Source organism: Triticum urartu, chromosome 3 (genome assembly GCF_003073215.2).
Source record: "Triticum urartu cultivar G1812 chromosome 3, Tu2.1, whole genome shotgun sequence".
Taxonomy (NCBI): domain Eukaryota; kingdom Viridiplantae; phylum Streptophyta; class Magnoliopsida; order Poales; family Poaceae; genus Triticum; species Triticum urartu.
The window spans coordinates 702663082-702686551 of record NC_053024.1 but is presented as its reverse complement, the minus strand read 5'-3'; the positions used below and the strand labels follow the sequence as shown (position 1 = coordinate 702686551).

Here is a 23470-nt window from a genome sequence, read left to right as displayed (position 1 = left end):
CTACCGGCACTGCCCTCTGCCCCCGCCGCTATCCTTGGTGGCCTCCACCGAACCCTGCGTCGTTCGCCGCTCCCGCAGATGGAAGACATGGATAGGAGGCTGCAGCATGCGGCGGTGGCTGATGTTTGTGGGCGGAATCAGACCGGCCGCTGGAGCCTCTCCTGGAAGGATGCTCTGCCCGGCGACTAAACCATGGAGTGGACGCCGCGCTGGCGAAGTGCCAAGTCGATGGACAACTTTCTTTTCAGCCTCGAAGGTATGGGCTAATGGTAACGCACGGTAGGGCCTTAGTTCTTCAATTCTTGCTGTTTTGTCTTGTTTCTCACTTGCTTTTCCCCTGAACCTGTTCCTCTTCAGGACTCTGGCCCAGAGAGCGGCGAAGAGAGCTAAGGTCCCGGTGATCGTCATCGAGGACGAGCCCACTACGACAGCAGGTGGCACGCCCGAGACAACCTTGCCGGACCCGGCGACTTTTCTCCAGGGCAGCCCCTAGCGTAAGTGTATGATTTACTTTCTGCTGCGAGGTGCGCTTGGGTACTTTTCTTTGCTGATATCTGCTTGTTGACTTGTGTAGGAGCCGAGCAGCCCCACCAGGAGCCAAGGGAGAATCCCCCGACAAGGGAGAATTCTCCGGCAAGGGAGGGCTTCCCGGTAAGGGAGAAGTCTCCGGCAAGAGAGGGTTCTCCGGCGAGGGACAGCGCCAGCGGCCCCCCGACGGCGGAGACCACGACTGCAGAACCTAGTGCAGGTACTCCTCTTGCTTCAAAACTTCCGTTGGGTTCTTCTTCTCTTGATCTTCTTTTTGTTGGATTTTTGCTTGATTCTTCTCCCCTTTCCGGCTGTCAGACCCATCCGCTGCGGAGCAGATGGAGACCGAGGTCGTCGCCGACGAAGCAGCCGGTGGTGGCGATGCCGCCGGCGCAGAGGGCGCCAAGGCTGACGCCGCGGCAACTAGCGAGGGGTTCGGCGATCGCACTGACGGCCCTGAGGCCGCAGGAGCGCCAGGCGCTACACCGACCGCCGACCCGTCCGCCGCTGCCGCAGCGCCAGGCTCCGGAGAGCCCCAGCCAGGCGCCTACCTGAAGGCCGGCGAAGGCATCTTCATCAACCTCCCCTGGGTGTCGAGCTCCAGGGCGCCGGTCGAGGGAGAGATCTTCGACGGGGAAGTGCTTGCCTCCGCGGGGCTGACGCTGGTCGACGCGCCAAGCAGCAGCAGCAACGAGCCTGAAGAAGAGCGGCTGCTGCGGAAGTTGATGTCGCTCTACCGCGCGCGACAAGCCAAGCTGGAGTCCCGCGAGGCGCTTGTCGCGAAGGCGGGAGCAGACATTGAAAAGCGCGTGGAAGAGCTCGGGGGTTTCCACCGGGAAGCCCTTCGATCCCTGGCGGAGGAGCGGGAGCAGCTCGCTGAAGCGCAGAAGGCCTTTCTCCTCGAGAAGGCCGAAGCCGAAGAGCGCCAGCGACTTGCCGCTGTGAAGCTAGCCGCGGAGGAGGGCGAGCTGGCGCAGCGGAAGGTCAATCTTGATGCCCACGAGGAGGAGCTTGCCTCACGCGAGGAGAAACTTGGCGGAGCCCTCAAGCAAGCGGAGGACGCTGCCGCCGCCGCCGAGGCCGCCAAGGAGGAGTTGAAGACGAAGGTGGCGCGGCTGGAGGCCGATCTCTCCGAGAAGGGCAAGGAGCTCAGCACCGCCAAAGTCTCCAACGTGGATCTTGAGTTGAAGCTAACCACTTTGACCAAGACTCTGGACAGCGCCAAGAAGCGGGAGGCGGCCTTGAAGGAGGAAATCAAGGCCGACAAGGCGCTGCTGGAGAGTGCTGCCGCCGCCCAGAACGCCTTCAGGGAGACCGTGACGCACTGGACGGAGAGTCTTGTGAACGCCGCCAGGGACATCGACAAGGAGCTGGCGCAACTGGGGATGGAGGATCTCGGGTATCCCTCCGACGACAACCTCCAACCCAGTGCCAAGCTCGTTCTGTTCTTCAAGGGCGTAGCGACGGCCCTCCAGCGACTCCGGGAGAGGATCCCCAAGCAACTGGCTGACGAGTCACGCAAGATCTGCGCAGGGGCCCTCCAGAAAGTGTTGATGAAGGTGGCCTTCCGCAATCCGGGCCTCCGCCTCACCAACATCCTCAGGACCTTGCCGCCAGAAGCTGATCTGGCGGAGCTCAAGGCCCTTGTCGCACCCATTGTGGACTAGGTGAGCGGGATCAAGAGGGTTGAAGGCGATCGCGTAGATTAGGCCGCTCATTTCTTCTTTCCTTGTCGCTGTTTATCATGTTATGAAAACAGTCTATTAGAGCTACGACAAGCTATTTTTGTAATATAACTCTATTCTGGGCAATGATCGCTATGTTATTCCCTTTACTCGATTCCTCCCTTTGTATGTTTTTTTTACCCTACGCTTTTAGGGAACTTGCCGGTGCAGGCACCTGAGCCGCGAGCGCTGAGTGCGGAACGTCAGCAGCCTGCTGGCGGTGCCGCTACCGGCAAGAAACCTTGTCGCAACTAGTTGCAGCTCACTTAAGTTGCTGAGCGGACTCGAAACAAAGTAAGGGCGCTAGCGGCTCACTTAAGTTGTTGAGCGGACTCGAAACAAAGTAAGGGCGCTAGCAGCTAACTTAAGTTGTTGAGCGGACTCGAAACAAAGTAGGGGCGCAACTAGCTACGAGTTGGTTCCTCCGCGCACAGGTTTTCCATACAAAGTGCGGTCGTTCAAGGGAGATAACTTAAAATTTAAAAAATCTGATTGCTCAAACTTTGGTAACTTAGCTTTTCTGTTGTTTGCTTCCCGGCAAGGCGAAACTTTCTTTGAACGACGCCTGGTCCATACCATCGTCTTCTCTTTCCCCCCCGGCAAACTTGTGGGCGAGGGGAACCTTGCTTTCCTTGAGAGAAAAGAAAGAAGAGAAAATACAGATATGTAGCTTTACGGCTCGTTATTGCTTACCGTGGAGTAGGTGCTGCACAAAGTGTCAGATCATATATGCCAAAAAATAGAAAGCATAAAATCGACAAAATGCGCGGGGCACATGAGCTTTATTTATGCTGGGTTCTGCGCCCGGCTTTGTACAAAGGATTACATGCAACAGCGGCAAGACTTGTACAAAAGGTGGTTGCCGGAACAGGTTCCGGCAACCGCGCCTTACGGGTAAAACTTACGAAGATGCTCAATGTTCCAGGAGTTGCTCACCGGAATTCCATCTTCAGTCTCAAGGCGGACAGCGCCAGGCCTAGTGACTCGTTTCATCCGGTAAGGGCCTTCCCACTTCGGCGTCAACTTGTTGGAATTCTTGGCGGACTAAACGCGCCGAAGAACAAGGTCTCCTTCCTCGAGACTTCTGGCATTAACTTTGCGGCTATGGTAGCGGCGCAAAGCTTGCTGGTAGCGAGCAGCTCGCACAACAGCCTGAAGACGGTCTTCCTCAAGGAGCAGCGCGTCATCTTGTCGCAGCTGCTCTTGCTCAAGCTCATCATAAGCGAGCACTCGAGGTGACCCGTATACGAGTTCCATGGGGATAACTGCCTCTGCTCCATAGACTAGAGCGAAAGGTGTCTGGCCAGTGGCTCAATTTTGTGTCGTCCTGATCGACAAAAGAACCACCGGCAGCTCCTCGATCCAGTTTCTTCCGCACTTGTGCAGCCTGTCGAAAGTTCTGGTCTTGAGCCCGCGCAGCACTTCAGCATTTGCCCTCTCCGCTTGACCGTTGCTTCTCGGGTGAGCAACAGAAGCGAAGCAGACCTTGGCGCCAAGATCTTGGATGTACTGCATGAAGGTGCGGCTCGTGAATTGTGTACCGTTGTCGATGATTATCCTGTTAGGTATCCCGAAGCGGCAAAGAATCGACCTGAAGAACTTGACGGCTGACTGTGCGGTCACCTTCCTCACTGGTTCCACTTCCGGCCACTTTGTGAACTTGTTGATTGCAACGTACAAGTACTCAAAGCCCCCGACAACTCGGGGAAAGGGGCCGAGGATGTCGAGCCCGCAGACCGAAAATGGCCAGGATAAAGGGATCGTCTGGAGAGCTTGAGCTGGTTGGTGTATCTGCTTGGAATGGAACTGGCACGCTTCACACTTGGTTACTTGTGCAGTTGCATCCTGGAGGGCTGTTGGCCAGAAGAAACCTTGCCGGAATGCTTTGCCGACAAGTGCTCTTGCGCCAATGTGGTGACCACATATGCCTCCATGTATATCTGCCAACAGCTTCTGTCCGTCTTCCCGGTGAATACACTTCAATTTCACACCGTTGAGTCTTCTTCTGTACAGTGTCTCGTCGACAAACTGGTACATACTTGACTGCCGGGCTACTCTTTCCGCTTCTTCTTGCTCTTCGGGAAGTTCCCCTGTCTGAAGGAAACGGACAATCTGCTGCGCCCATGTTGGAGCTTGTGGCTCGACAACAAGGACTAAAGGCAAATCTGCCGCTGCGGGAACATCCGCTTCTACGGAAAGAACCCGCGGGTCTGCCGGAGCTTGACGTTCCCCGGCAAGCTTGCCGGAGCAAAACTTGTCGGGAGCTTCTGCTTCAACGGAACAAACCCTAGGGCTTGCCGGAGCATCTTGCTCCTCAGCGCTCTTGGTGTTGGTCTCAGCTGCTGCGGGAACATCCGCTTCTACGGCGAGAAGCTGCGTCTCTGCTGGAGCTTGACGTTCCCCGACAAGCTTACCGGAGCAAAACTTATCGGGAGCTTCTGCTTCAATGGAACAAACCCTGGGGCTTGCCGGAGCAGACTGCTCCTCTGCGCTCTTGGTGTTGATCTTAGGGACCTTCTTGGCGGCGGCTTCGGGAAGCTCTGCCGGCAAATAGTCACCAGAAATCAACTTCCTCTTCTTGCTCTGTCTAGTTGATGGCGTTACGGACGGGTGAGTCAGCTTGAGCACAAAGATCCCTGGTTCCACAGGTAACTTAAGTGCGGCGCACTTTGACAGGCCATCGGCAATGGCGTTCTGAGCTCTTGGAACATGTTCCATTTGTAGGCCGTCAAAGTGCTCTTCTAGTTTTCTCACTTCGTCGACGTAAGCTTCCATCAACGGACTCTGATAACTCTTGTTTACTTGGCGGACGACAAGCTGTGAGTCACCCCTGACAATGAGCTTCTTGATCCCAAGGTCTGCCGCGATTCTGAGACCGGCAAGCAATCCTTCATACTCTGCAGTATTGTTTGTTGCTTGGTCCTTGGGAAAGTGCATCTGGACTACGTACTTGAGGTGCTCTCCGGTGGGTGCGACAAGCAGCACACCAGTGCCGGCGCCTTGCAGCGAAAAGGCACCATCAAAGTACATCAGCCACTCTTTGCTTACTTCCTTGTCGGGGATGCTTGTTTCTGCATTTCTTCATCTGGTGTTGGCGTCCATTCTGCTATAAATTCTGCCAATGCTCTGCTCTGGATAGTTGAAGTACTCTCAAACTTGAGGCCAAAGCTTGACAGTTCCAGTGCCCACTCAACAATCCTGCCTGTCGCGTCTGGATTCTGTAATATCCTCTTGAGCGGAAAGCGAGTGACAACTGTGATCTCATGTGCTTGGAAGTAATGGCGCAGCTTTCTCGAGGCCATGAGGAGGCCGAAAAGCAATTTCTACACACCAGAGTACCTTGACCTAGCCCCTGCAAAAGGGAACTGACAAAGTAAACTGGGCGCTGCACCACCTTCTTCTGTATCTCCTCTCGCATCTGCGCAGATCCATCTTTGTCGGGACCAGAGCTTGTCGGGGAAGCCCCCTGCTTGTCGCTGGATGTGCTTGCCGTGGTTGCAGGCTCGTCATCTGCCTCCCTCTCTGCTACTAACGCAGCACTAACCACTTGATTGGTTGCCGCTATATACAACAGCAACTTCTCTTGCGGCTTAGGTGCGACAAGTATTGGAGGGGAGGACAGGTATCTCTTCAAGTCTTGCAGCGCAGCCTCCGCTTCCGAGTCCATCTCATTGGGCCTGCCTTTTTCAATAATTTGAAAAATGGCAGGGCGCGCTCAGCAGACCGAGAGATAAACCTGCTGAGAGCAGCCACACAACCGGCAAGTCTTTGTACATCCTTGACGCGCTTGGGTGCTTCAATCTGCTCAATGGCCTTGATCTTGTCGGGATTGGCTTCAATTCCCCGCTGAGACACGAAGAACCCGAGAAGCTTGCCGGAAGGAACTCCAAACACACACTTCTCTGGGTTGAGCTTGAGGCTGATCTTGCGCAGATTTGCAAAGGTTTCGTCCAAATCTTGAATCAGAGTTGCCCTGTCCTTGCTCTTGACCACTATATCATCCATGTAGGCTTCCACATTTCTGTGTATTTGCGGCTCAAGGGCGACATGGACTACTCTTGCAAATATTGAACCAACATTTTTTAATCCGAAAGGCATTCGTACGAAACAGTACGTGCCACATGGAGTAATAAATGCTGTCTTCTCCTCATCCTCTTCTGCCATGAAGATCTGATGATATCCTGAATATGCGTCAAGAAATGAAAGCAAATCACATCCGGCTGTGGAGTCAACAATCTGGTCAATGCGCGGCAAAGGAAATGGGTCTTTGGGACAAGCTTTGTTAACATCGGTAAAATCGATACAAAGTCTCCATTTCCTGTTTGCGTTGCGCACGACTACAGGATTGGCCAACCACGTAGGATGGAGCACTCCTCTGACAAGGCCTGCTGCTTCCAACTTCTTGATCTCTTCTGCTATGAACTCTTGGCGCTCCACTGCTTGCTTCCTAACTTTCTGCTTGACGGGCCGCGCATGAGGACAAACGGCAAGGTGGTGCTTAATCACTTTCCTGGGAACACCGGGGATGTCAGACGGTTGCCATGCAAACACGTCGATATTCGCCCGCAGGAAAGCAACGAGCGCGCTTTCCTATTTAGGGTCGAGAGTGGCACTGATGGTGAAGGTACCACCAGTGCCATCCTCCTTGGCGGACACCTTTTTCATCTCTGGCGGAGCTGCCATCGTCTTCTTACACTTGCCGGTGGAGCTCGATGGTGCGTCCTCGACGGCAGCGCAGCACTCCGAAGAGGTGCGCTTGCCGGAGTGGGCATCAGAACTCTTGCCGGACTTGGTCTTCTTCCCCCCGGGAGCTTCAGCGGCAAGTGACTCGCGCTCTGCTGCGGCTGCTGCTTCCCGGTAGATCTTGTCGGCACAGATAAGAGCATATTTTTTGTCGCCAGGGACAGAGATGACGCTTATCGGGCCTGGCATCTTCAGCATGTTATATGCGTAGTGAGAGGCTGCCATGAACTTGGCGACGGCTGGACGGCCAAGTATTCCATTGTAAGGTAATGGAATATCGGCAACGTCAAAAGTGACCCTCTCAGTCCTGTAGTTCAGCACGCTGCCAAATGTTACGGACAGCGTGACTTTCCCCTTCGGCTTGCTCCTTCCCGGGTTAATTCCTTGGAATGTGCCGGTCTCTTCGAGCTCGCTGTCAGGGATCTGGAGTTTCTGGAGTACAGCGGAGGAGATCAGGTTCAAGCCGGCCCCGCCGTCAACTAACATCTTAGTGACCTTGAGGTTGCGGATAGTTGGTGAAACCAACATCGGCAAGCACCCGACCGCAGTTGTGCGATTAGGGTGGTCCTCAATGTCAAAGATGATAGGCGTGCTGGACCATTTCAGAAGTTTGCGCGATTCGACAGGTGGTTCCGCTGCATTGACTTCCCGCACCCACTGCTTGAGTTGGCGGTGTGAAGTGTGCAGAGAAGCACCGCCGTCAACGCACAAGACCTCTGTGGCTTTCTGAAACTCCTGCTCACTGGTCTCAACATCATCCATGTCTTCGTCGTCATCGTCATCTTCATCGTTGTCGCGGCCGTGGGGAGGTCTGTCTCCTTGCCGCTGCTTGGCCTTGCCGCGGCGTCCTCCCCGGCCGGCGCGCTTCTTGCCGGATTCTCCAGCACCTCCTTGGGCCCTCTCCTTGTCGCGTCGCTCGTACTCAGCCTTTTGCTGCTGGACAAGCTGCACGACCTTCTTGCAGCTCTGGAGGTCATGGCCCTTGGTGCGGTGAATCTTGCAGTACTGCTTGTCGGTGCCGTCCAGCTTGTCGGCGACTGCCACAGCCTGGCAGTTGGTGCACGTGGCAACCTCCTTGCCGGAGCTACCAACTTTGGCCTTCTTGGCGCCACCTTCGTTGCCGGACTTCTCAACGACTAGCACCTCTTTGCCTTTCTTCTTCCTGTTCCGCCGCCGGTTTTTCTTTGTCGGGGCAGCATCCTCACTGTCAGATCCTTCTGCTCCGGTCTTCTCTCCGGGGAGTTTCCTCCCTTCCTCAGCAGGTGCACACTTGTCGGCCAGGGCATACAGCTCACTGACGTCTCTGATCCTGGACATCGCCATCTCCTCCCGCATCCTGCGGTTATGCATGTTCTGATGGAACGCGCTGATGACCGCGGCGGGGTGGACGTCTGGGATGTTATACTGTACACGGCTGAATCTCTGAATGTACTTGCGCAGGGGCTCTCCTTCCTTCTGGGCGAGCAGATGAAGGTCACTCTCTTGGCCATGAGGTTTGTGGCCGCCTGTAAAGGCGCCGACAAACTGATGGCATAGATCAGCCCAGGAGGATATGGAGTTGTCCGGCAAGTGCATGAGCCAGGACCTGACGTTGGGCTTGAGCACCAGCAGGAAGTAGTTGGCAAGGATCTTGTCGTCCCGCCCCCCCGGCAGCCTGCACCGCGATGGTGTAGATGCTGAGGAACTCCGACGGATGCGTCTTGCCGTCGTACTTCTCTGGTACATCTGGTTTGAAATTCTTCGTGCTGGGCCACTGGACTTGCCGCAGCTCACGAGTGAACGCAGGGCAACCTACCGCGTACGGCAAGTCGCCTGCTTCCCCTGGCGCATGCATGTCAACAGAGGGCCCAACGTGCTGGTCTGATTGACGTCGCGCTTCCCTTCGGCGCTCTATGCGAGTACGAGCGTCTTCTTGTTGTCGTTCTTGAAGAGGTGATCTCGGCCTTCAGGGCGGAGAGTGCACAGTAGTTGCACCCCCACCAGTCTTGTCGTCTTCGGCTCGTGCCTGGCTGGCTTGCCGCGGCTGCGACGTGCTCGGTTGCCGTGGAGTGTCCCCGTTGGCGAAGCCGATGAGACTCTGGATGGTTGCCCTCCAATCGTCGATCTTGTCCGTCGTTGGAGGGTAGTCTAGGAGCAGCTGAGCTCGCGCCAAAGCTTCTGCTGCAGTGGCGGGCGGTGGTGGCGAACGGTGCGAGGAGCGGGATATGCTCGGACTTCTAACCACGTTAGAAGGAGCAATATCCTGTCCAGGCGACCGTGCCTCGCTCGTGCCAGCATGTTGGCGTGCATGGTGGTCCTGAGCGCTCCGAGATCCACCAGCCCGATCTTGGTCTAGCAAACGCATGGTACCGTGAGTACCATGACGCTGCCGGTCCCGCGCGTCCTGAGACAGGCGCGGTGCATATACGGACGCCGAGGTCTTGGAGTGCGCCCGGTCGTTGTGGGAGCCAGCTACGCCGCCGATGGGGAGCGCAGCCTCGCCCTTGGACCTGGCAGCACCGTGAGCTCCCTCGTCTATGCCCGTTCTTCCGCCGGCGCCCGCCCCATCAGCCGTTTGTCCTGGCGGTGGTGGGTAAGGCGCGGACGGAGCAGCCGCCTCCGAAACCTTCTTCTTCGGCGGCATGTTGATGAAGATGATGAAGATCTAGCTCGCGAGAACGCCGGATCTGGTTCACACAACTTCGACGCCCCCTACCTGGCGCGCCAAAGATGCCGGGGTACTGATCCACGGGCACCTATGGGACCGGCGGACCGGGTCCCTTTCGGTTCGGCGGGGGCGGAGATCGTGCAAAGAGCGGGTCGAGGCGATGCACGCGAGCGATTTACCTAGGTTCGGGCCGCACGGATGCGTAAAACCCTACTCCTGCTTTGTGGTTTGTATTGATTTCTTGCTCGGGAGCGCGGAGTGCTACAGCACACACCTATAGCTAACAAGACCGAGCGTGAGTGTTCGAACTAGCTAACCCCCCTCTACGTTGCACACGGGCCTCCTTTTATATGCTCAAGGGGTTACCGACAGGTGGCAACGGAGGTAAAGGGCAAAAATGGAAAGGTGCTGTGGTAGGCACAGCTACCTGCTACAGTGTATCATACCTAACCCTGACGGCAGGGGACAAGGGCCTTAAATGCCCATCTGTGTCGCCTAAACAGTGCGAAAAGGGACCGCTAGGGACGCCACCGTTCGCCACGATGGCGATCTTGTCAGCGCCGCTTGCCACCGCACGCCGCTGGCTTCACAGCCTCCTGCCACGTACGCCTGGAAGGGCCCCAGAGCGACACGTTGGTGGATGTGCTAGATAGCGGGCCCAGAGAGGTGGCTTCCCGCGGCAAGCGCCTTTCCGCTATCATTGTCTTGTCGCGTCCGGGAGCTTGTCGCTCACCGGGCCTTGCCGGGGCGCGAGGTGCGCTGCGGCAAGTTCCTTGCAATGCCTTGGGTGGCCTTCCCGGCAAGCTCCTCTTGCCGGGGTCTTGGGATGCTTTTGTTAGCCTTCCCGGCAAGCTCCTCTTGCCGGGGTCTTGTCTTCTTGGCTTGGACACTTTGTTCTTGAATGGCTCCAAAGGAACCACGGAGGACCTTGGCAGTCACCTGGCAAGCCTTGCCGCGGGATGCTGCGACTGCCCGTGCACAAGTTCGGAATACTAGGGTACCCCTACTCTAGTACACCGACACTACACCACCACCATTCTCATGTTGCTGCACAAAGCAATCAACGTAGTTATTTAGCATATAGTAAGGAACAAATACTCACAATTACAAGGGTTTTCAGCAACAGACGCTAGATTTATGAGGGACATTCATTGGTACTTGAGTTTTCACACCGCCACCACCATTCTTTTTTTTCTGCATAAAAAATCAGCTCTGTTATTTAGCATGTAGTAATAATGAATACGAACTCTATATTGCAATGGTTTTCATCAACATACGCTAGATTTAGTTTGCTTTTTCCTTTTGAACTTGTGCATCCTCTCGAGCCAACTGCCACGCCTCTTTGAAGTTTTTTCTTTAACCTCCTTTTTCTTTAAGCGTGCAGCACTAAGCAAACCTTCATCTTGTGGAACAACATGTTGGGCATGATATGAATCACTCAAAATACTTGTAGATGCACTAAGTTTGTCTTGAAGTTGCTTCTGGAGGCATTACATCGACCACTTCATAATTCCCTGCCACTCGATCCAATGAAAGTGTCATCCGGACTTCACAATTAGTTCTTGTTTGAGCTCAAGGATTCTTTGTGATATGATCCCTCTTGTCGTGTGCTCGAAAACCCTCCTTGGCACACACATATCTACATGATGTTGCTTTCCCGTCAAATTTACTCATATTTTTATACCTCTTTCTGACCTCAAAACCTGCACAACCTCCATAGTTTACCCAGAACAACCAAGCATCATCTAAGTTTCTGAATTTCAGACCAACTTGAGGTAACCAGATAGGATTCTCATTCTCCCTACACAAAAATTAATTAATCTTTGTTGCTACAAATCTGGTTGCAAGCAAATAATTTTTTTTCCGAATGGAAAGTCTAACTTACTTGTTAGATTGTGCCATTGAATCTTAACTGGAAGGGAAGAACTCAGATGTATACTGCACATATTATGAACAAATAGACTAAATATTTCAGACAATTACAAGTGAAATTGTGAAGATTTCTTTAGCATAAATGAACGAATAAATCAAAATCATACTAGGCAGTGAAAGAGTGAATATTTCAGAGAAATAGCAATACCAGGCAGCCTGCGTTCCTGCTCTCGGCGAATCGGACACAAACCTAAAATTACTAGGCAGTCTCTATTTCTTGAAATTGAAGAAGGACACGAACCTGAAGCAGAGTGAAGTCGAGCAGCTTCGATCTGCTCTGACGCTCAACTAGGATGGCCCAGCCGGCGAGGCGTCCAGGCACCCCGACGAACGCCTAACTGAGATGAGAACCCGCGCTAGACGCCGGCGCCCCCGCCAAAAATCGCATCTGGCGGCTGCTCACCCGCCAAAATCCTCTCGCTTTCCCTCCTCCACGCTCCCCTCTAGCTGGGCCTTCTTTGGGTAAATACGGGCTGGCTTTGTTTCAATTTGGGCTGGTTGATGTGCACATAGAGAGGCAGCTCGCTCAGTAGCCGTGCGATCAGAAAGGGAGGGCATCCGTGAGGGGTAAGGTAGAGGCAGCCTTTGACATGCCAAGGCAGAGAATCTGATTTATGTCCAACACGAAAAAATATGTCCAATGAAAGGTTTCTTTGCATTAGCTTATTCTAGCCTTTTTTTTGCCGTCTTGAACTGATAGCAAAATATTTTAGATAATGTCCTCTTGATTTCTAATATTGAACGGTTATAAATGAATACAGTCACATTTCTTTTCTATGCTTTCAAGCGTTGGAATCTCTACTATTAAAGGAGGATCGAACGTCGTGATGGTTCGACCTTCTCGATGGTTCCACCTCCTCGTCCTATCGATAGGTGCAACCACGTCCTCCCGCTCCGGTAGGATTCCCACGCATAAAAAAGTCTACCGAGAAAGTCCACGTTCCAAAGCAGCGAGAAACTAGAAGAGGAAAACCTGCACGTCCTCAACTTCTCCCACGACCTCAAATCCTCAATCTACAGATCTCTTTCCCCAACCTGAACCACCTCGGCACATTCACTCTCCTGCTCCTGCCTCTCCCCATCTTATCCCAGTCCGATCTAGGGATCAGCCTGATCCCACCCATGTCCATGTCACGATCGGAGGAGCGCCCTTGTCCTTGTCCGGTGACTATATCGTCCATGTCCTTCGCTCGTTGCCGGTGGGCGCCTCGAGGACGGCCCAGCGCGTGGTCTCACAGGACGACCCTGCAAGGGCATCGGCGGTGCGTGGTAACGGTGGCGCGCGCAACAGTCGATCAGGGCTACAAGGACGACGGCCTTCAATGTAGATGCCGCGGTGGCGGCCGCTTCATCACGGCTGAGTTCGACATAGACCAACCCAGACGTGAGAGCATGGGCCAATCACTATGAGGATTGCTAAGGAACACTACTCGTTCCTATAGCAGTCACGGGTTGGAGATGGAGAGATGTTTGAGAAGTGTCCTCTTGCCTCCAGTTTTGTGATATGGTTCTTGGTGATTTCCATATGTGATTGGTCCTTTTGTAGTGTATCAAGATTGTTGTTTCTTCTTCTTATTAGCTGCCATTTGAGATGCGAGGAAGGAACAGTGGTGATGCACAACCACAGAGTCATAGCCCAAACTCTACACAACGCCCCACAGTATGATTGTCATCATCTTGTCAGCGGACACAGCGGCGGCTGCTCACCCATGGAATCATATGAGTGAGGTCTTTTCTCCCTTTCTGAATTCAGAAGCCTTCCACTTCTATGTATATATGAACTTGTTCTTAATTATTTATTACTACAATATTTGAAACTTTGAATTGTAAGGTGTACGCACGGGTATTCAGCAGCTGTTCTTTGATCCATCTAATATAAAATCAGTACTTTATATTGCCCCTCATTCCCCCCTCTTTTGATCACACAATTCCGTACAAAATCTTTTTGCGTGTATCTTGCCAAACAGACACAATTCAGGAAACAGGAACTCAATACACTTGTTAATATGAGAATTAGGACTGAATATTATGTATAAAAATTCCTTGCAGAATCTCTGTTCCATTGTACGCATATGTTTCTTTTACTTTTCGAGTACTTCTGCACCTTCAACTATCAAGTGTGATCACTCACTTCACTAATGTAGTTGCTTGCTAATCTTGATCGCTGTTTCCAGTTTGCCCTGTCATTTGTTGATAATGCAGTCAACTTTATTTCTCTTTAAGCATCGCCGATCATTATATCCTTCAGTCGTCTCAATGAACAAGAGGGCTAGGAAGCAATGAAAAGTCCCATCTTTTTGTTTGTTTATGAATGTCTGTTTTTTCTTCCTATCATTGTCATGACAATGAGAGAATAGGATGTGGTTTTGTTTTTCTCTCATCCATGTTAAACACTGACCCGCAGCTTAGCTAGACAGGGTCAACCTCTAAGTCTTGTTCGTAAAAAATCAGATACATATTTAAATTGACGTGAGAACCACTATGAATTGCAGTTGTATGCAACTTTAATTTGACATTACATATACACTATTAATTGGAGTTGTAAGTAACTTTAAATTCACATGACATATACATTTGTGGTCAAACATTTTCTTTAGGTAACACATTTATCTGTACGTGAATCCCATGTCGTATTTTGTGGCGCATGAAAAATACAAATTACATGTGCCTTCACTTATGGTGCTCAAGATATTACTGTCATAATTATATTTTCTCAAAGTAGTTCATTGTCGTACATACTGTTCACCAAGAGAATACAAAATTGCATAAAACATGAGCCTGTGTGGTGATCATGCCAGCCTCACAGCTTCCAGATAGGTTAACCTGAGCCCGTGGTGAGGCCATTCTACTCTACTGATTTTGTGGGGTATATTTCCTCTTCCTGGGTTTCTCTTTATGGGCAATGTATTCATCTGTGTCACTGGTATTTGTCATCTACCTATATAGCAATCTTTGATTATTTATTTGATTTTTTTACCATCCTTCGTAAACTCTCTTTGAGATGTTCTCCTACCATGACAAACGTTGTGCTCGCTTTAGGATGCAAGGGATTTGTGTGTTAATGTGCTACCATTGTTGACTGTGTTTTTGTGTATAAAACATGAGGAAATTCTGATAAATATTGGTGGTACAGTGCTTTCTTCTGAAACATAAAAAGATGTACTTGTCATGTTCTACAAACAAAAAAGGTTTGTTCTATTTTGCTATACAAGCACTTATGTACCTTACATATTCTTTTATTAGCCTAAAATTGTTGCATACTGATGGAAGCGATACTACTACAGATGAGTATATGCCTGTCATTTTATTAAAATTGGTGCGTTATTCGGTGCTCTTTTAATACTATGTGTTATCATCTCTTAAAAAAAATCCTAAATGTTGAATTTACATATGATTTTTATCTTATCTCCGAGATAATGTGTCTGCTCAAATATTATTCAAAATTCTATCCTTTCAGAGGCAAATAATCCTGGATTTAGTAAAATATTACAAAGCAACATCATTGTCATTCAGTTCACTAATTCATTCATTATGGATAGCGGTAGACGAGGGAGAGAAAATGCTCTTCTAAGATCAATGTTCAGGAAATCGGTAATCGGTAACTGCTCGGTCAACTAGGGAGTAGGGATTAATCGTGAATCCGCCGATTAATCGGAATTAATCGGTCGAGCATTAATCGGTCAGTTTTTTTATAAATCTCAGAATCCTAGTGTTGGGATCAGATTTTGGCCACGCAAGAATTTATTTAAATGCCCTGGAATGAGTAAGTACCTAATATGAAAAAAAAATCAACATGAAAGTTATTCGTATCGGCAAGGTGAACAACTTTTATGTTTTGATTATTTTGATCCGAGGTCATATGTGAGTTGTGACATGTGAGTTCAAAAAAAAGCAAAATGTTGAATGAGTGTACGTGTGTGTGACAACAATGCTCTAAAATATGATATATTCAACAAGTATGGCAACAATCATTATGTGCTCTATCTCTAAGACTTGTAGTAACTTAATAACAAATAATCATAGTTCTTGAATTTGCATAACATAACAAGGTCCACAAGTATGTATCACATGACATAGCAAGGCCCACAAGTATCAGGTATGTATGATATGACAGTATAACATAACAAGGTCCAAAAGTATGTATGATAGTATGACATAGCAAGGTCCACAGGTGACAATTCACAACAGCCATAAAACACAAATAATCATAGTTCTTGACTTCTTGCATAAGTGCATAACATAACAAGGTCCTCAACCATAAAACACAAAAAAAATATCATTCATGGATTCTTGAAATCTTGCATAGTTGCATTGCATGACAAGTTGAGAACTCAAACTAGGAAAATACCAAACAACACACATAGACAAAGTTCTCCTTCTCCCACAAGGCCACAACCAAAATAAATTACTAGGTAAATACTAAATAGCATGAACCAAAGAATTAAGGTTGTGTTGTGTCCTCGTCCTCATCCTCGTCCTCATTTGTTTCAATCATCTCATCATTATCAGACTCAAATTCTATCTCCTCTTCCAAAGCAATCTCATTTTCTGAATCTTCATCAGCAACAAATTCTTCTACTTCATGGAGTTCTCTCACTCTTGCACTCCTACGAGGCTCTATAGCCTCGGTGGCTCCCACTTCATCATCAATGGTGGTGTCGGGATCAACCTCGTCCTCAACATATGCATCTTCACATATCCAATCTTGTTCCATGGAAGCATCTTCACCAAGGAGAACATCACGAGAGGAGGAACATTTCTTTCTTTTGTCCATCATTCTTCCATTGAATTGGATATAAACTAGATTGTCCCTACGACTTACATCTAGTTTATTTCTCCTCTTAGCATCCACCTAAAAATTGCAAAGTAAAGCCTAATCAAGTAGCCATTCACATTTGTTCATAAATAAAGTAAGGAACTAAATATCAAATTTGAATAACTACAAGTTGAGATTCAAGAGTTACTTGTTCAAAAACACTCCAATTCCGTTCACATCCAGAAGAACTTGTGGTCAAGTTGAGTATCCTCAAAGCCATGTGCATCAACGTAGGAGTTTGTAGTCCATAAGTTGCCCACCACTCTCCTACATGAGAAAACAAAAAACAAAGTATTATGCATCAATCCATCAACCCATAATTTCAGAAATGCAAAATGCAAAAAGACAAAGAGTATGTAGGAGAACAAGCTTACCGGGATTGAAATTTGCATTCGTTATAGCTTTGGAGGCAGCCAACTTTGCAAACATGCCCTCCTTATTTTTAAACCTTGGCAAGTCTACGTTAAGTGCTTTATTTTGCTTCTCATCATCATCATGATAGAAGGTCTCAATAACTTCCATCAATCCACTCATGACCTCTACATCGACAAATATGCTTGGGGTAGCATAACTATAATAGGGATTCAGTGCATATGCGGCCATGTGCAATGGCGTATCTAACCTCCCATTCATCTTGCCCTCCATGGCTGTTGTGATGATCTTATAGTCCTTCTCTGAATTTTCAACCGCAAGCAATATTGCCTTCTTTGCCTCTATTATTTCTCCATACATAGAGGCCATGGACTGTCCATCACTATCAGCCAATCGAAGCACCTTCACCAATGGCTCAAAAACCTTGCATTGCAACATACGATAAGCACAACATTAGTATTTAACATATTACATATAACACAAGATGACAAGACACAATTAAAGAACATTATTAATTTTCTTACCTTGATGCAAAGAGACACATTCTTCCAAAATGTCCTACTAATTATGGTGGCATGAGCCGACTTTCCTTTCCTTGTACGTGTATGCTTGCATTGTTCCCAAGCATCACTACAACACATCTCCTTTAGTTGTTTCTTCTTTGCAGCAAGACTTTGCAAGGTAAGAAATGCCGAAGCAAATCTTGTCACTCCCGGCCTAACAATGTCTCTCTTTTTTGTATGAGACCTCATCAACGCCAATGTTGCATGATGTGCATAAAGAAAAATAGTCATCTCCTTTGCTTTGGTAATTGTAGAACCAAATTGCTTTAATTTACCAACCGCTTCTACCATCAAGTTGAGGGTGTGCGTTGCACATGAGGTCCAAAATATCTTCGGCCTTTTTTCTTTCAACATCCCTTTTGCTCCCATATTGTTTGAAGCATTATCCGTGACTACTTGTACAACATTATCAGCACCTACAAACATCATGGTAAAACACAATAATCAATACATGATGAAAGCTTGAAAAGCAAAGAACGAGATAAAATAAAAGGTTCAAGATTGATACCAATTTTCTCAATGCATTCATCCACATAATTGAAGATGTAGAGACTTGTGTGTGCATCAGCCGATGCCTCCTTTGATTCAAGAAAAACTGTCCCCAACTTACAATGCACACACAAGTTCATGATGCTCCTTCTTTTCTTGTCTGTCCAAGCATCAGTCATGACAGAGCACCCGGTGATCTCCCTCTCAGCCTCATGTGGCTTCAACAAATCCCTAGTCCTTTCCACCTCCTGCAACAACATCTTTTCTCGGATATGATGTTGTGAAGGTTGCCTCCAATCAGGACCATAACGACCAAGGGCTTCACAAAATTGTTTGAAGTCATCATCATTGATAGCATTGAAGGGTATGTTTTTCTTGTACATCCATCTAGACAAATATTGCCCCACTTTGTAGCTTCTCTCCTTGTCGATACTATCATTGATGTTGCGTTGGAATTTTTTCAATGGCACACTAGGATCAACCGGCGCCACAAATTGATCCATAGGCCCGACATTTTTGGGGTCACCTTTACCAAGTGCACTAAGCTCTTCATCATCCTCAACTTCTATGTTCACTGAGGCCCTTAATTCTTGTGCTTGCTTTTCCTTTTCCACCTTCTTCTTTGCGGCATGAAAAGCCTCCTTGCACCGAGCTTGTTGTTCTGGAGTGGCTACCATACAAATTGTCACCGAGCCTCTGATTTGTGCTATGTGTTGCTCCATCCTATTGACCCCTCCAGACATTTCTTTTCCACATAGCTTGCACTTCACTCTTTGCAAATCATTTGGATCACACAATATGGCGAATTCCCACGCCATGTCATCAGAATTCCTTTTTAGCGACTGAGAACTTGCCACCTCAGAAGCGGCACTAGACGTAGCCATCTCCTACATACAAAAAACAAAATACAAATCAAGTAGGGCAGCAAGTTAGCAATAATTAAAGTTAAAGTGTTAAACAACAAAAGTCAATTACCAACTAGGCAATTACTAATAAATTGCATACATACAATTTTAATACAATTAAGCCACCAAACAGCATGAAATTAATAAATTACAATTGCACATAGTACTACAGTTGTAACAATTCTACACGGCAATCATTTGAATCATCAATTCATCATTCATCAAACATGAAGTGGCAGCAACCTCTGCTTGCTGCTATGATGATGTGTTGCTGCCCCTTCTCCTTCAACCTAGTCGCCGGCGTGAAGAGAGCAAGGAGAGGCCGAGAGGGAGGGGCGGCCACCTGCTTGCTGCTGCCCTAGTCGCCGACGTGAGTAGGCAGCACGTACAGGCCGGAGAGGGAGGGGCGGCCACCTGCTTGCTGCTGCCCTAGTCGCCGACGTGAGTAGGAAGCACGTACAGGCCGGAGAGGGAGGGCGCCAGGGCTGCCACCTGCTTGCTTTCCACAGCCACTGATGAGGAGGAAAGACGGGGTAGATGCGGGAGGCGGGAGGTGGCGAGGAGAGGCGGGAGAGGAAGGGCCGCCGTTGGCCGGTGGCGGAGGAACGACAGGTGGAGGCGGCGAGGAGAGGCGACAGCCACGGGTGAGGCGGGGGGGGGGGTAGATGCGGGAGGGGGGGGAGGAGGGGAAGGCGGTGAGGAGACGAGGGAGGGCCGCCGTTGGCCGGCGGCGGAGGAATGGCGGCGGCGCGGGGTGGGTAGTGCAGGCGGCGGCTAGGTCTGGGAGCTCTGCCCAACCTAACCCACGTGCCACGGGTAGGATTGAGGAGAGAGACGAGGGAGGCTACTTTTTTGTAGTTCGGCCCCTGTGAGTCCTGTGATTAATCGGTCTGCGGCAGATTAATCGTTGTCAGGCCGATTAATCGGCCGAGTAATCCCCAAGCCGAATAACACTACTGAATACATGTAATTTACAAGGTGGAGGGCCGAGTAGGGAGGGGCGGCCACCTGCTTGCTGCTGCCCTAGTCGCCGACGTGAGTAGGAAGCACGTACAGGCCGGAGAGGGAGGGCGCCAGGGCTGCCACCTGCTTGCTTTCCACAGCCACTGATGAGGAGGAAAGACGGGGTAGATGCGGGAGGCGGGAGGTGGCGAGGAGAGGCGGGAGAGGAAGGGCCGCCGTTGGCCGGTGGCGGAGGAACGACAGGTGGAGGCGGCGAGGAGAGGCGACAGCCACGGGTGAGGCGGGGGGGGGGGTAGATGCGGGGAGGTGGGGGAGGAGGGGAAGGCGGTGAGGAGACGAGGGAGGGCCGCCGTTGGCCGGCGGCGGAGGAATGGCGGCGGCGCGGGGTGGGTAGTGCAGGCGGCGGCTAGGTCTGGGAGCTCTGCCCAACCTAACCCACGTGCCACGGGTAGGATTGAGGAGAGAGACGAGGGAGGCTACTTTTTTGTAGTTCGGCCCCTGTGAGTCCTGTGATTAATCGGTCTGCGGCAGATTAATCGTTGTCAGGCCGATTAATCGGCCGAGTAATCCCCAAGCCGAATAACACTACTGAATACATGTAATTTACAAGGTGGAGGGCCGAGTAGCGATTAATCGGCCGATTACTCGGCTACTCAGACGATTTTTTGAACAGTGTCTAAGATTATAAGAGAGTGTAAGCTATCCTATAGTGATGCATACGATTTGTATTGTGGAGCCGTGAGGCATACTAGCCTCCACTCGGATATAGCATTGCCTAAATTTGTTGTTCCGTGGCAACGCACGGGCATTTGGCTTCACTCGGATATAGCATTGCCTAAATTTGTTGTTTCGTGGCAACGCACGGGCATTCGGCTAGTTTTGGACCATAGTTGTCTTACCTCTGGCAATGCCATTGGGGCATCAGCTCCCTATATTTTGCTATATGTACAATTTTCCTAAAATTTCCTACTCCATTGTAGTTTTCTTATCAAGACTAATTTGGATTTTCTTTGTAAGTAGCGCTTTTATACAGCTCTGACTTCTACTATTTTGTTGTTGTAGATTATCACCTCTCTCCTGCGATGTTACACATTGCACTATTTGAGCATTGCTTCCTTTGGTTGCATCGGTCAGTTTTTATGGCCGAGTGTTAGAGCCACGTAACAAAGGACCTACGGCTTCAATTGAAACCCAACTATGACGACATCGTAGATACAAATTGCATTGGGATTTAGATCTACCCTTTTGGAATTTTAACTATTTGCCATGCCTCCCACTTTTCCTTCCTTCTATGACCCTCCTCTTGAAATATAAAATGATGAGATAACATCATGTTCATCTATCAAGGATGTACAACTGTCATGTCTTCCATTATGCAGATGTAAAACTGACAATGAATGAGCATAGTGAATACAGAGTGAATTGCAAAAAACCACCACATTTGAAGTTGAAGCATCCAATTGCCACCACATTTGTTGCGCGTCCCAAAAATCCACCACTTGACTTGTAAATTTTCTCAATAAAAACAAATGACCGGTTTGCCGTAGTTAACACGATTTCTGACTAGGCTGGCCCACCCGTCAGGTGCCACGTGGGCGAGGCCAGACAGCGAGTGGGTTGACGGCCGTTAGGGCACGCGGTACAAAACAGAGCCCCCACTCCCCGCCGCTCACACTCCACTCCACTCGCACACTCTCTCACTCTCCCTCCTCTGCTCTGTCCCCTGTTACCGCCGCCGGAGTTCTTCACTGCCGCCGGGGGCATGGTTCCCTCCCCGCCGTAGAAGATGCCGTCGTGGAAGGATGGAGAGGAGAGCAGCGATGAGGAGGAGCTGCTCGGCATGGATCTGGAGCAGCACTGGGTAAGATATCTGCTTTGCACCTAGGGTTAGGGTTAGGGTTCAAGTGTTCTTCGATTTGAGACCATGTTTGGAGCAGTTCCTATCTTTTCTGCGGTTCACTAGTGTGCTACAATGCAGACGAACCCTGGCACCACTATAGATGCATCCTTCTGTGGTAGAGTTGCAGATGCAAGCATCACATGTAGACTGCACTTGGCCCCATGCATGAAATATGTTGCATTTGAAGGAAGGGACACTGGGAGGAGGTTCTATGGATGTGCTGTTCCTCAGGTCAGTAAATTCAGTGGTAGTTAGTCTGCAGATTCAGTTAATTGTGTTAATGGTAGTTAGTCTACAGTAAATTCAGTTAATTTGGACTATCTGCAGTTGCAACAATCAAATGTTAGTTTGTATGCAGTAAATTTGCACTGTTTGCAGTAAATTTGGTAGTTAGTATGTAGTAAATTTGGACTGTCTGTAGTTGCTGTCAGTAAATTCAGTTAATTGTGTTAGTGGTAGTTAGTCTGCAGTAAATTCAGTCATTTTGGACTGTCTGTAGTTGATGAAACATGTTTTTAACAGTGATTTTGCAAGCATCAGTTTGTGTCAGTAAATTGAGTAAATGAAACATGTTTAGGACATTGATTTGAACTTGAAGTTTCCTGAATGTCTATTGTATCTGCAAGTATGACTGAATCACTGGATATCTCATCTATTTTATTTTTGAAGTTAGCATCTTTATTTTCTAATACTTGATGCAGGATGGTATTGACTGTGGAGTTGCTCAGTGGGTTGATGCCCCATGGCCTTCTGTTCTGCAAAGATGTTTGGAGAAGATATGCGAGATGTTTCATGAGGAGAATTGTGGCAGAGTGATTGACCATGCTAAGTATAAGAAAGAGTTAGACAAGGTGAACAAGCAGTTGAATACACTTGGGGATCAGTACAGTCAGCTGGTTGAGGATGTCACCAAGATGTTTGATTGGGCAGATCAGAACAACAGGGTCATGAGTGATGAAGAGTTCAAGCAGAAGCAGATGGATGTGGACAAGGACATGGAGAAGCTAGCTATCAGCAAGGAGAAGGATAGTGCTGACTTTGGCAAGATGAAGCAGATGGAGAAGCTGGCTCAGGAGCTGAAGGAGATGAGGTGCATTCTTAGGTCTCAGGGGGAGATCATTAGGAACACAAGGAAGGAGAGGGATGAGATGAAGAAAGAGAGGGACTGGCTGATAGAGGAGAAGAAGAAGCTGGAGTTTCTGGTGGGTGATCTTATGAAAGCTGGTCATGGCAACAAGGACAAGCTTGCCAAGATCAAGTCAATCCTTGATGAGTGAACAATGTTGTTCATCACCTCAGTTATGTTAAGCTAATATGTGGCCTTGGAACAATATAGCTGGCCTTGGGGTTGTATATTTTGGGAATCCCCTAGTTATGTAATGACTGTGATGTTTATCTGCAAAACTACCTCCAGTTAATTTATGTAATGTATGTAATGACTAGCTGCAAAACTACCCCAGTTATGTAATGTTGTTAGCTTTCTATAGTAAGAGCTATGCTATTATGAATCTGCTTCTTTGGACTACATGGTGAATGGTCAAGACCAACTAGGCATGGCCAAATTGGGCAAATGCTTACATGATGTAAATTTTTGATCACATAAAGCACAAAGATATGCATTTAACCTATAGGGTACAGAATCCTAATAATCCAAAAATATGCATAGTGCACTCACCATCTAGGATTTATTACATTGCACTCATCAACTGATTTGATACATAGATAGATAGCAAGGTAGATCTAGGAGCAGTGAAACTTAACATATCATTCATCTAGGTACAGAATCCTACTCCACCTCATCCTAGTAACCTGAGAAGGATGGAAATTGGCCCTCCTCCTTGCCCAGTAGATGATATCATCATCAGTAGGGTTGGAGCCAACTGGGAAT

General features: G+C 49.2%; 1 protein-coding gene across 1 annotated transcript; it reads right to left on the bottom strand.

The window, feature by feature from the left end:
• Window positions 1-16015: 16015 nt before the first annotated feature.
• LOC125547231 (glutamic acid-rich protein-like) lies at window positions 16016-16610 on the bottom strand. Its single transcript, XM_048711188.1, has 2 exons — window positions 16539-16610; window positions 16016-16426 (listed from the first exon to the last, which is right to left on the bottom strand). Exons 1-2 carry the CDS (start codon window positions 16608-16610, stop codon window positions 16016-16018), a joined length of 483 nt encoding a protein of 160 aa, XP_048567145.1.
• Between the last annotated feature and the right edge of the window lie 6860 nt (window positions 16611-23470).